Source organism: Mastigoproctus giganteus, chromosome 10 (assembly GCF_048544385.1).
Source record: "Mastigoproctus giganteus isolate SK-2022 chromosome 10, ASM4854438v1, whole genome shotgun sequence".
Taxonomy (NCBI): Eukaryota; Metazoa; Arthropoda; class Arachnida; order Uropygi; family Thelyphonidae; genus Mastigoproctus; species Mastigoproctus giganteus.
Window position 1 is genome coordinate 195878280 of NC_143584.1, and position 12242 is coordinate 195890521.

The 12242-nt window shown below is 37.2% G+C and overlaps 1 protein-coding gene across 1 annotated transcript in view; it reads right to left on the reverse strand.

The window, feature by feature from the left end:
* Positions 1–6991: 6991 nt before the first annotated feature.
* LOC150079715 (uncharacterized) overlaps positions 6992–12242 on the reverse strand; it is a 42800-nt gene continuing 37549 nt past the window's right edge. The window contains exon 6 of the mRNA XM_090383182.1: positions 6992–7874. Within this exon, the coding sequence (XP_090239308.1) occupies positions 6992–7874 (883 nt within the window). The remainder of the gene's footprint in view (positions 7875–12242) is intronic.

Below are 12242 nucleotides of genomic sequence, written 5' to 3' on the forward strand. Positions count from 1 at the left end.
TTTATCTGAAAGCAAGGAACTTTTGTTAACGCATGTGTCAACTTATATTCTCATAATTTAAGTTTGAATATCGACTGAAACCAATTGGAAAAGGTTTCTAATTTTATTGCTAGTGAATGAAAATTTTCTCTGAAGTATATAAAAATAGAGATGAAAGAAGAGGCCAGCACAAAATCGACATTTAATAATAGAGATTCCAAGAAAATAAATAAACAAAGTCAATCTTATAAACTTTATAGGCGCCTCCGTATTCAGGTGGGCAGGAGCAGTAATGCGTAGCACATGCTTCTTGATTACACCGGGGTTCGAGCCAGTGAGCCCCCAAATGCGGAGGATGTGGAAGGTCAGGGAATGACCACCGCATATCCCCACCCCGGATAAAGGGTGAGGGCTGGCGTCAGGAAGGGGATCCGGCCGTAAACATTGCATGCCAAAACAATAAAAAAACGCTGACCTTATATTCTGTGAAACTTCTCCTAACGGACACCTCTCCAAAACGGACATTTTCAAATTTTCCAACTCTGCTCTATTGGTTTTAACGTGTTTTCAGCTTCTGTCTAGCGGACATTCTCTGTAACGGAAGCGAACAGGAAATGTGCACGGTTTCGTTTAGATTAGCACTGAATTTGATCTCCCCATTACGGATTCTGGGATAGCTCACGGCCCCTTTTCTAGGAACGTTTCTTCCACGTATTGCCTCAATCGTGTGTTTATTTTCTATTTCCGATTCTCAGAATTTTATCAAGGTTTACGTCGCGGTTTTAAACCCTTTTTCAAGAATTTTAAGGCAAGACTAAAACTTCTGACGAATTCGGTGTGTGCAGGGGGGGCGGATTTGGTCGGCCTTTCGTCTTTTGAGTTTCAGTTTTCAGTTTTGTTCGGTGTCGTGTGAAGTGCACAATGTATTCTCCTAAACATGTAACTTTAAAAGATAAAGTCGAACTCATTAATGTGTATGATCGGAAAAAAAATAGTGTTCGCAATCTCGCTGCAAAATTCAAAATCGGGAAGACGCAGGTAAGCGACATCCTAAAGAAAAAAATGAACTGCTCAAACAATTTTGGCAACACGGAAATGATCAGGTTCAAAAATCATTCCTGAAAACTGATGGACTTCAAATTGACAATGTTACGTATGAGTGGGATTGTCGCGCACGTGCTAAAAAAATTCCCATTAATGAGCCTATTATTAGGGAAAAGGCTTTGGAGGTTGCAAAATCTATGGGAGTAAATGAGTTCAAAGCTTCTGTGGGATGGCTAGACAAGTTCAAAATTCGGCATAAAATTTCTTGGAAAACCATAAGTGGTGAAGGTGGATCTCTTGATACTGGGGTTGTAACAGAGTGGACCGTCAAATTGGAAGATTTATGTCGTGATTTTGAAGCTAAGGATATTTACAACTGTGACGAAACAGGATTGTTTTTTAAACGTTTAACGATTTTGCTTTATCTGTTGTGTATGTAATTGTATATTATTTACAAAAATATTGTTCAAAATCTGTATATATTTTAATTTAATTTTACATTAAACGTGTAATGTTTTCCTTTCTTTCTTTTTTTTTTCTCCCTCAGACTTCTTGTTAGCGGACACTTCTCTCTAACGGACAAATTTTCGTTCCCCAGAGCTGTCCGTTAAAGGGAAGTTTCCCTATATATATTTATATATATATATATTTGGAAATCAGATAAACATTTATAATAAGGATGTGTCTCCATATTTTGTTTTATCTATTTTTTCCTAATTTGTTATTTTTTAAATAATATTTTTAATAAACAATAGAATAAAATGGAATTAGTATATAATCTGTCCAATTATTAAAGTGATTCTGTACTGCAATCATCCGGTTACTATGTTTTATTAATTTTTATCAAGAAATAGCAAAACAACCTGCACCTCTCTGTTCTGTCCCCTCAGATCTCTTATCCATTACTAGTATCTTGATCTTAATGACGCAATGCTCTAATTTATACAGTAATATTTTAGGTGCAACAGTTGCAAAAGCTTTCTTGAAATCCAAATGTGTGATCACTGCCCCACGGTGTGCAAGTTTATTGGTGAGACAAGAACAGCCCCTTAACATAATCTTTGCTGTAACTAGAGAATAACAACATTCCTGTCTAAATAATCCTGCATTTCTTCTTTCTTCATCAGTGACTTCTTCATTTTCTCTAAAACAGAAGTTAAGCTGACAGTCTGTAATTACTCATGTCGCCTTTTGATTCCCTCCTTTTGAACGTGGAGTCATTCATATTTTCAGTCCACAGGGACTTTCTCTGTATCCAAAATGCTCTCATAGACAGGGCTAAAGGTTTGCTGACTGTCACTGTTGCCTCCCTTAATAATATTTATGTTTACCTACTACAAATGCCAATTCAATTTCCTTTCAGTTATCACATAATCATTTAGAGATTTGATGAACCTCTGTCATCTGCCTGCTAGAGTTTGATTACTCTACCATGCAGACGAAAATTTGGAACTCTGGAAGGCAGATGATTTAATAACTAAGCCCGAATCCCTATAAGAGTTTTATGGACCTCTGTGAACTTCCTGCTATTCAAAGAATATACTCTCATCCGTCTCATTGTGTTACTTGAATTAGTAGTTGAATCTGACGCCAGAAAGCAAGCTTATAAAACAGCAGTCGAAAATTACCTTCTTATGTCACATGTCCACCTCTTCCAATGATTTGTTTAATTCTTCCATGTATTTATTTCTACAACCAATTTAGCATTACTAGAGGCATATGATGCAAGGAATTAAGCTTTTGCCATATGAGGCAAAAAAAAAAAAAAAAAAAAAAAAGTAACACTTCCAATTTTAGTACGCATTCGCTACAAATGCTTATCCAATTCTTCCTTGGATTCATTTAAGTTACCAACTTCCATGACGATTGATGGAAATTTAGTCCAGCAAAGAACCACCCGTTGGATATTGGAAAATATCCACCCATCTATTCTGCAATTGGCTTTCCTCGAGTTCAATTTCTGTCCTCTCAGGCGCGTAAACTAAGCAAGGGGAAAAAATCTCATCATCATCACCGAGCTTCTCATAACTTGTGCAATTCAATCAGATCTGCTCACAGGTGCCTACTCTCCAGACGCTGCAGTTTGCAGAACTTATGCCTTTCTTCGTAACAGCACCACTTTTTTCCCCTCACCAGTTTTGTTGCCCTTCGCTGTATTCGCTGTATTACATCCTTCTTAAAATGAGGTTTCCAGACCTGTACGCAGTACTCAATGTGTGTCCTGACCATTGCCTTATACAAGGGGATAATCACCTCCTAATCCCTGTTCGCAAAATTGCTGTATATCATTGAGAACATCCCATGACCTGCTCTGGCAATCTGTCTACACCACTCAGAAACTACATATCTGACTGCACAATTACCCCCAGTTCTCTTTTATTCTCTCCTACGCCGTGTGTATTACGCACAGTTGGTAATTTACTCTGCAAATACTGCTATCCAACTGCATTATTTTGCATTTGTCAATGTTAAACTTCATTTGCCACTTCTCAGTTCAAATTTCTATAACCTGTTGCTGTAGCATACTGTCATTAATGTTATCAACACCTTGCCAAACCTTTGTACCAATTGCAAACTGGGACATTAAGAATGATACCATCATGAATAACAGAGCAGCGTCCATTGATTACCCCTCTCTGTCTACGGCCACTCACACATCCCTTTATCCATAGCAACAGCTTGTCGTTTATGCCATAGTGCTTCTACTTGTACAGCAGATTTTCATCTGAAATTCTATCGAATTTTTTCCTTAAATCTATGATAACCAATAGGCGACAACTCAGAATTGTTATCGGCCTATATGAGAGCTTGAAGGTGAGGATGGATGGCATCGAAGGATCTAAATTGAGGGGCCCATGAAGATCTTAGCTGCCCACATCAAAGCCAGAGCATGCACTTGATCATCACACAACACAGCGGCAAACCCCAAGGCAGAATGCGCTGGTCCAAATGGAACTAATAGTTGTTAGTGACTCTGGTCCTGTCAAATCTATCCTCTTTACATTGTATGTGAACAGGACCAGGTTATGTCTGCGAGGCAAAGGTTGATGACGTTGTAGAGCGGATATCATCTTTTATGGGCACAAAAGATGATATTGTTGTAAAAGTTAGCACTAATGATATAAGAGTAGGAGTCCGGCAGAATTACTTAACAAGTATACGTCACTGTTGAAAAAAAAGCCGTAAACTAGGGTTGAATTTGAAAGTGTCTGCAATTCTGCCCAGACACGATAGAAGGGAGTATGAGATGGGAGCCTTGTCAATCAATTGGGCCCTGGACAGATTGTGCAAGTCTCAAGGAGTAGAATTTTTTTCAGACTGGTCTGAAAAAAAGTCTTAGCACATTTATTGGAAAACGAAGGTTTAGATAAAGGACTAGATTTTAAAGTGGGGTGTTGGATAAAGGATTCCATTCCTGCAAGAATAATTTCACTGACACGATCTGAGCAAACGTTGACATCAGAAAGTTTGAAACATTAATCCGACAAAGGAAAAGAAATCTTACAGGTCAACCCATTTTGCATATTTGTAATGCCAAACAATACGAGGTTGGGAATAGCCATGAGATGAAGGCTCCATTGGAGAAGAGACAATCAGTTGTGATCAAAGGTGCCTAAAGGACCTCTCACTTTAACCGTGCCCTTAGAAGGGATGTTTGTGAGAAAAAGATCAAGCGTGTTTGCTGTATGATGAGGATTGTCGGGAATTCTTTTAGGTAAATGAACAATCTGTGCAAGGTCATTAGTAATTACAAAAGGCACAGCATCTCGACCAGCTGGGTCGGTGTGACTAGAAAACGGAAACCAGCTGGAGTTGTGAACGTTAAAATCACCAAGGAAAATAACCTCGCTGTCAGAAAAGTTGGACTGGAGAAAGTCAAGTTGCAAAGAGAGGAAGTCAAAGAGGCACAAGTGAAAAGTGCAGTTGGGAGAACGGTAGAGAAAACAGTTGAATTTGACACAATGATGTAGAGAGATTATAAACCAGAGAAGATCGAAAAGAGGAGATTCCAAAATACCAAGTCTCTGACAGGGAATATCGGAACGGAAATATGCACAAATACCACCTCCGAGGCGAAAGGAATCATACAGCGAATAATTTGGGCAACTGAGTTGAGCAGTAGTTGAATCAACCGATAACTGAGATTTTGTCAGAAAAAGTACATGGGGTTTGATAGACTGCAAGTGGCAATGGACATCGTTGAGATTAGAATTGAGACCACGGATATTTCTGAAATGAACCAGGAAGTGTTTAGGAGGTTTAGATCTTTTCGCAGATAAACTTACTCTATTAGTTTGACAATTCATGGTGTATTCAACAGAGAGAAAAAGTGGGTGGGATATGCTGTATGAAGTAATTAAATTTTTGGATATGGCGTGCACGTGGTAAGATATACTCAGTTCCTTGACATAACGTGTCGTCACTAATGCCCACCCCGCATACACACCACTCAGACTCCCTCCGGTCAATATCTGGCACAGTAGAAGGAGCAAGATTATACACTAGCTGATCCGGAAGCCTTCTAAAGAAAACCAATCGGTTCAGTCCACTGTACTAACTAGGTGCCGGCCTGTGAACACCATTTTAGAGATGTACCCTCGAAGTGTAAGACATATCGAATCTCGCCGCGATGTTCACCTTAACCTCAAACGTCGTCAATCATACTACAGGATAGAAGAGATAAAAATCTCAAACGAGGCGTCATGGAAACAGACTGCACTGGCAACAAATTGACAGATGATGTAGAGCACCAAAAAAACACTTCCAAAACTTTGGTGTCAATTTTTTATTTAAAAAATAGCGTGTACATTTGGAATGAAGAAAATAATGAAGAATACTGAGGAATTAAAATGGCAGAAGAAACCAATTTTGAAATTAGGATAGAGGCAAACAGTGAGGTTCTTTATGCGGCACAGACAGCTGTCAACAGTGACATATGGTGTTCAACAATTTATGCACAAATTATTAAACAATTTCTTTCAGATATAGGGAAGTTTATAATAGCACTATGTGTATGTACATGAAAATACATATATTTGTGGTGGAGACAAAAAAGAATTATCCTGGAAAATTCCGAGTCCAGCATGAAATACTATGGTTTTAATTTCATTTTAAAAATGAATAATAAGTAAATTATCCAAATGAATAAATAACTAAAATATGTGTAACGGAATTTTATTTTAAAAGAGAAATTCATCAGAAATATGGAGATTTTAGCTAATTACAGTTTGTTTGTATTTAAAGGAAGCAGTTACAAAAAAATGCATATACAGTATATAAATATAGCTTATTTCTGTTTTTATTCAATGCATTTCATTATTCAAAAGGAATTCCTTACCACACAGCTGATACATGCATATTAATTTGATCATACATTTTGAACTGGTTGAAAATATAGCAGTTCGTTTTTATTAGCTCTTTTTAGTGTTCTACAGCTAAATGGTTTTTTCTTGTAACTAATGATGTGCAGTATTTTAAGAATTTTTTTTTCTTGGAGCCTCCTAGCAATGAAAACCGACGGAAGGATTTCACTGTTGCATGCAAACTGAGATGGTTTGAGATATAATTCTCAGCCCTGACCACTCGCTGCTGCGATGAATAATATCTCCATTATGAAATCAAATTTCTCTTAAGAGAGGCCCATTTCCTTAAAAGTGTTTCATGAAAAATTGGACACCTGAAAGGTTTTTCTCCTGTATGAATACTTAGGTGTCCTGTAAGTTGTCATCTGCATGAGAACTTCTTCTCAGATGTTGGGCAGCAGTAAGCTTTTTCTCCACTATGAATTCTGAGGTGGCGTGTGAGATGTCCGCATTGTGAAAACTTCTTTTCAGTTGTTGGACAGCTGAAAGGTTTTCTCCGGTATGAATTCTTAAGTGTCTTGTAAGGTGTTCTCTCCGTGAGAACTTCTTCTCACATGTTGGACAGCTGAAAGGTTTTTCTCCTGTATGAATTCTTAGGTGTCCTGTCAATTGTCCTCTTTGTGAGAACTTCTTCTCACACGTTGGACAGCTGAAAGGTTTTCATTTGTATGAACTCTAAGATGGATTTGGAGTTCTGATTTCCGTGAGAACTTCTTCTCACAAGTTGGGCAGCAGAAAGGTTTTTCTCCACTGTGAATACTGAGGTGGCTTGTAAGTTGTTCTCTCCGTGAGAACTCCTTCTCACATGTTGGGCTGCTGCATGGTTTTTCTCCTGTATGAATTCTTAGGTGGCTTTTAAGGTGTTCTCTCCGTGAGAACTTCTTCTCACATGTTGGACAGCTGAAAGGTTTTTCTCCTGTATGAATTCTTAGGTGTCTTATAAGATATTTTCTGCGTGAGAACATCTTCTCACATATTGGACAGCTGAAAGGTTTTTCTCCTGTATGAATTCTTAGGTGTAATGTAAGGTGTCCTCTCTGTGAAAACGTCTTCTCACATGTTGGGCAGCAGAAAGGTTTTTCTCCGCTATGAATTCTGAGGTGTCCTATGAGGTTTGCTCTGTGTGAGAACGTCTTCTCACATGTTGGACAGCTGAAAGGTTTTTCTCCTGAATGAATTCTTAGGTGTCCTGTAAGTTGTGCTCTTTGTGAGAACTTCTCCTCACATGTTGGACAGCTGAAAGGTTTTTCATTGGTATGAACTCTAAGATGGATTTGGAGGTATGATTTCAGTGAAAACATCTTCTCACACGTTGGACAGCTGAAAGGTTTTTCTCCTGTATGAATTCTTAGGTGTCCTGTCAATTGTCTTCTTTGTGAGAACTTCTTCTCACATGTTGGACAGCTGAAAGGTTTTTCTCTTGTATGAATTCTTAGGTGTCTTGTAAGATATCTTCTGCATGAGAACGTCTTCTCACATGTTGGACAGCTGAAAGATTTGTCTCCACTATGAATTCTGAGGAGTGTTGTGCGATATCCTCTCTGTGAGAACTTCTCACCTGTTGGACAGCTGAATTGTTTATCCTTAATGTCAACTCTAGGCAGATTATTAGGCATTTTCCTCTCTGAGAACTTCTCACTCTTAAATGACAGAAGGGTTTTTCCACTAAGAACTCAGATGTTTCATGAAATATCCTATTCATGTGACATTGATACCACAAGTTAAACAGCTGAAAGGTTTTTCAGCAAAGTTATCTTTGAGATATCTTTTCAGACTTCCAATTATTGTGAATTTTTCAGCACAGATTGAACAGCTGAAGGGTTTCTGCTGATTATTTTGTTCCCTACGGTCAGTTTCAAGCTTATTCTCTGTGAAAACGTCTTCCAAACAGCTCTCCTTATCATGAGGAGTGAATGCGTTTCGTGAGATCTTGTTTGTTTCAGCTTCTTACCACAAGTTTTACAGCAAGTGTAGTATTAAATTTGGCAATTGCCAGATATTCTGAGCAAGAAATGATCATTTCTATTATGACATAATTGCAAGATGAAAGAAGGTCTCATCTTAGGTACACCTGTTGTACCATTTTTTCCCAAATGATGTGTGGTAAAATACTTAGCCGGTGAGAATTCTCTTGACTACGTTGTGTGAGATCATCCGAAAAGAAATACCCTTAGTTGTTAAAGTTTTGGCTGTGTTATGAACATATTTGAGGAAATTTGTACTTCTAAAAAAACTGTATGCTCTAACTTTTTGTTATCATATATGAACTCAAAATTGTGTTTAGAATAAATTCATAGTAATCCTCTATATGTTAACAGGAGGTAACATAGTGAATAACATTTTGATGTTGTTTTCGAGATTTATGATATGTATACATATATTTCTTCAGCTTAAATCATGATTGACGTTGACTGCCTTTTGTATAGTTAATAAGGGTTTCTTCTAAGGAAGAAAATATGTATAAACTCCTTGATCACCCACATTCTTTATGAACTGATTTCATTATAACGAGATGATAGTTTGGCTCATAAACTCTTGTTACTTTTCTGTTATGTTCTTCATTGGTGATACTTTTATTGTAAAGTTATTTTTCTGTTATGTTTGGTTCAGCTGGCTGTAAAAATGTTTGCCAAAAATTTGCACAGAAACCTTTCGGATCCCTCTTTAATATTATATGGATTTTTTTCGATTTTTAGAGATCTTAACTGTGTTTTTAAGTTTCTTTAAAAGTGTTTCTTCACTAATGATTCAGGTTTCTGTAATCTTGTTCTTTCCATTAAGAGGGTTCGCTTAGGTTGTATCAACACCTATAAAAAAGAAAGAAAATAAGTTATATAAATGTCATGTTCAACAAAGAAGTATACACTCAGCAGCCAAAACATATGAAAGCTATATTGAATATCATGGAAACGCCACCTTTATTCCAAACTGTCATCTGTAATGTTCGTGGCATGGATTTCACTGTTTCAGGGAACGCGATCTCCCTGACTTTCATCATGATTTTTATGAGCTGTTGTATTTTGATTTGGCACAGAAGCCCGCTGCCCAGTTTGACCTATCCAACCTATCCCAGACATTCTCATTTTGAATCAGATCTGGAGTATGAAGTGTGAGAACAAATCTTGGAAATATTTGGATTGTCACTCGTTCTATACAGTGTCAACATTTGTGTGGGGAGATTTGTATATATATTTTTTTTTTTCAGCACTGTTGTGTTGAAAGAATATATAGCAATTGGGCAAAATTGATGGCTGCTGAGTGAAGGTGGTGCGAAATGGAAAAATATCCAAATGGATATTTCAGGTTAAATATCCTGTTAATGGTATAATTAGATCGAGTTTTTAGCAAGGGAATCTCTCCGAATATCCTAATGCCAGGTCAGACCCCTTGAATTGTGAAAAGGAGAAAGTCTGGATGCTTGGCTTCATGACGTTCTCGCCATGCATTGATATTACATTGGCGCAAAAAGTCTAAATTAACAGTCAGAAAATTACGTGACTTTTTTACTGCTCTTCAAATCGAGTATTGGCGAAGGCGGCAATTCAAATCGTTCGATATTTAAAAGAAAGAAGTCGCTTTCGTGTAACCGCATATCAACCAAAATCAACCAGCTTGAACAAGCAGCGCTCAGTTCGATTGGACACGGCCATTTCATTTTAATAATTTGAAATTTTCAGACTTTTCTGCAGTAGACTTTCTATTCTGACACACAATTCGCTTAAAATTGTTGTGGTTTCTTTATTAGAGCAGGGAATTTTTTTGGCAATTATTCCTTTTAGATTGCTTTCCGCTTTTGTCCTCTCATTTTATTCGTTTGAGCTGATTCCTTCCGACACACCAAGCGATTCTTCTGATTTCTGAAGTGTGACCCTTGCTAAACTTGCACCAAGAACAAAAGATTTTTTAAAAAAATCTGAATGATCACCTGACTTCCCCAAGCAGGGTTTGACCAAGCGACCCCTGGAAACTGTGCAGTATTTATCTGAAAGCAAGCAACTTTTGTTAACCCATGTGGCAACTTATATTCTTATAATTTACGCTTGATTATCTATTGAAACCAATTCGAAAAGGTTTTTGATTTTTTGGGCAGTGAATGAAACTTTTCTCTATTCCTTTTTGAAGCATATAGAAATAGAGATGAAAATAAAGGTCAACACAAAATGAACATTTCATAATAGAGATTCCAAGCAAATAAATAAACAAAATCAATTTTATACACTTTACATTAAAAATATCATGACCTATTGGAGAGTATGTCCTTTTGCAGCGAGTACTTGCCACATGGCAGAACATGAACATAAAAAAATTAACGAATATTTTGGGGACCTGGAATTCAGAGGATGATCAGTGATTTTTGGGTAAAGCTTGTCAAAAGACAAATATTAAAGGGAAAAAGTGGAGACAGTTATGTAGTCACCATTTACTGTCTCCTTTGAAATGCGACTGTCAAATTCCAGGACAATAAAACGTTCAGTGAAAGGAAGACTGACGTAAATAAGAGTGAAAGAGTAAATTTAAATTGAAAAGTGGAGATGATTTCTTCAGCTGGCTATATATATTTAATCATTCGATATTTATTTAATTTTGCTTTCAAACAAAATCAAGTTAACAAAACAAAAGCACCGTAAAAATGTTTTTTTCTTTTAATCATTTAAAAGTTCGAAATTAATCCAAAATTTATGATTGTAGAGGAGGACGGAATCCATTACTAAATTAAAGTTCATTTCTATGAAAACTACACTGCTCCTGTCGCCGAAGGCAATTACTTACTATTGTAGACGTCCTGGCAAGCAAATGGGGTGTATCCAATAGAAATTGATCTAATATCTTACAGAGGGCGCATAAATTCTGGGACCGCAAGTGGCTAGAAAGTCTGTGGATTGGATCCTCTGGTAACATTAGTATGAATAGAGACAGGGGAGTTAGGTTTCACCCCCTTTTTGAGGCGGTGGTTTTGGCCAGAGATAAACATTTAATTTTCCACGTCTCCAGACCACTTCCGGTTCTGGTACAAGTGAAAGGAATGCTGAGTATAGGCCTGGTCATCCACGTGTGCCGTGAACCTGGTATTTAAGGATGTGTCACTTAAGTCTCACTATTACTGAGGAAGGAGGCAGACACCTCCGAAAGCTCTAATAGTGTTTTTATCGTCTTTTTATCGCTTTTATATTTATATTTTAATGCATTTTAACTTATTTTATTTTTGTTATAGTTTAGTTTTTTGTAAATAATTAAAAGTTTTTTGCAAATATTATTTTATTTTATTTTATTTCATTATTCAATCAGTTATAAACGGTTGGTGTGTGTGTTTAAAATTGGTGGTATGAATAATCCCAATCTCAGAGGCGTTATTGCAGATATCCTACAGAGGCTCCCATTATAAATATGATTTTTATCTCAAGTGCGCAAGATCACTCAGGTACCATGATTTTACAAAACTCTTCATGGCACCATTCCATGGATTATGCAAATTAACACAACTTGCCATGATATCACTTCAATCTCATTTTTTTGGCTTGCTTAATTGTATAGCCGCATTTCCGGTACTCAGGTTGGCAAGTGATCATCGTCTAGATCAGTGCTACTCAAAGTGTGGTGCGCGATGAATTGGAAATTTGTAGCGGATCTTACCGGTTCCCGAAGATTCGTCAGTTATCGGTCCACGAGATTTACATTTTACAAAAGTACCTGTTCGCGACGCCATTAGAAATATAAGAAACTGGTCCTTCACCACAGTTAGTTTGAGAAACACTGGACTCAAAATCAGTGGTACTCAAAGTCTGGTCGGCAGAATAGTTGTGGTCCGAGATAAATTGGAATTTTGTCGGGGACATTAAAGGTCCGCAATGATTCCTC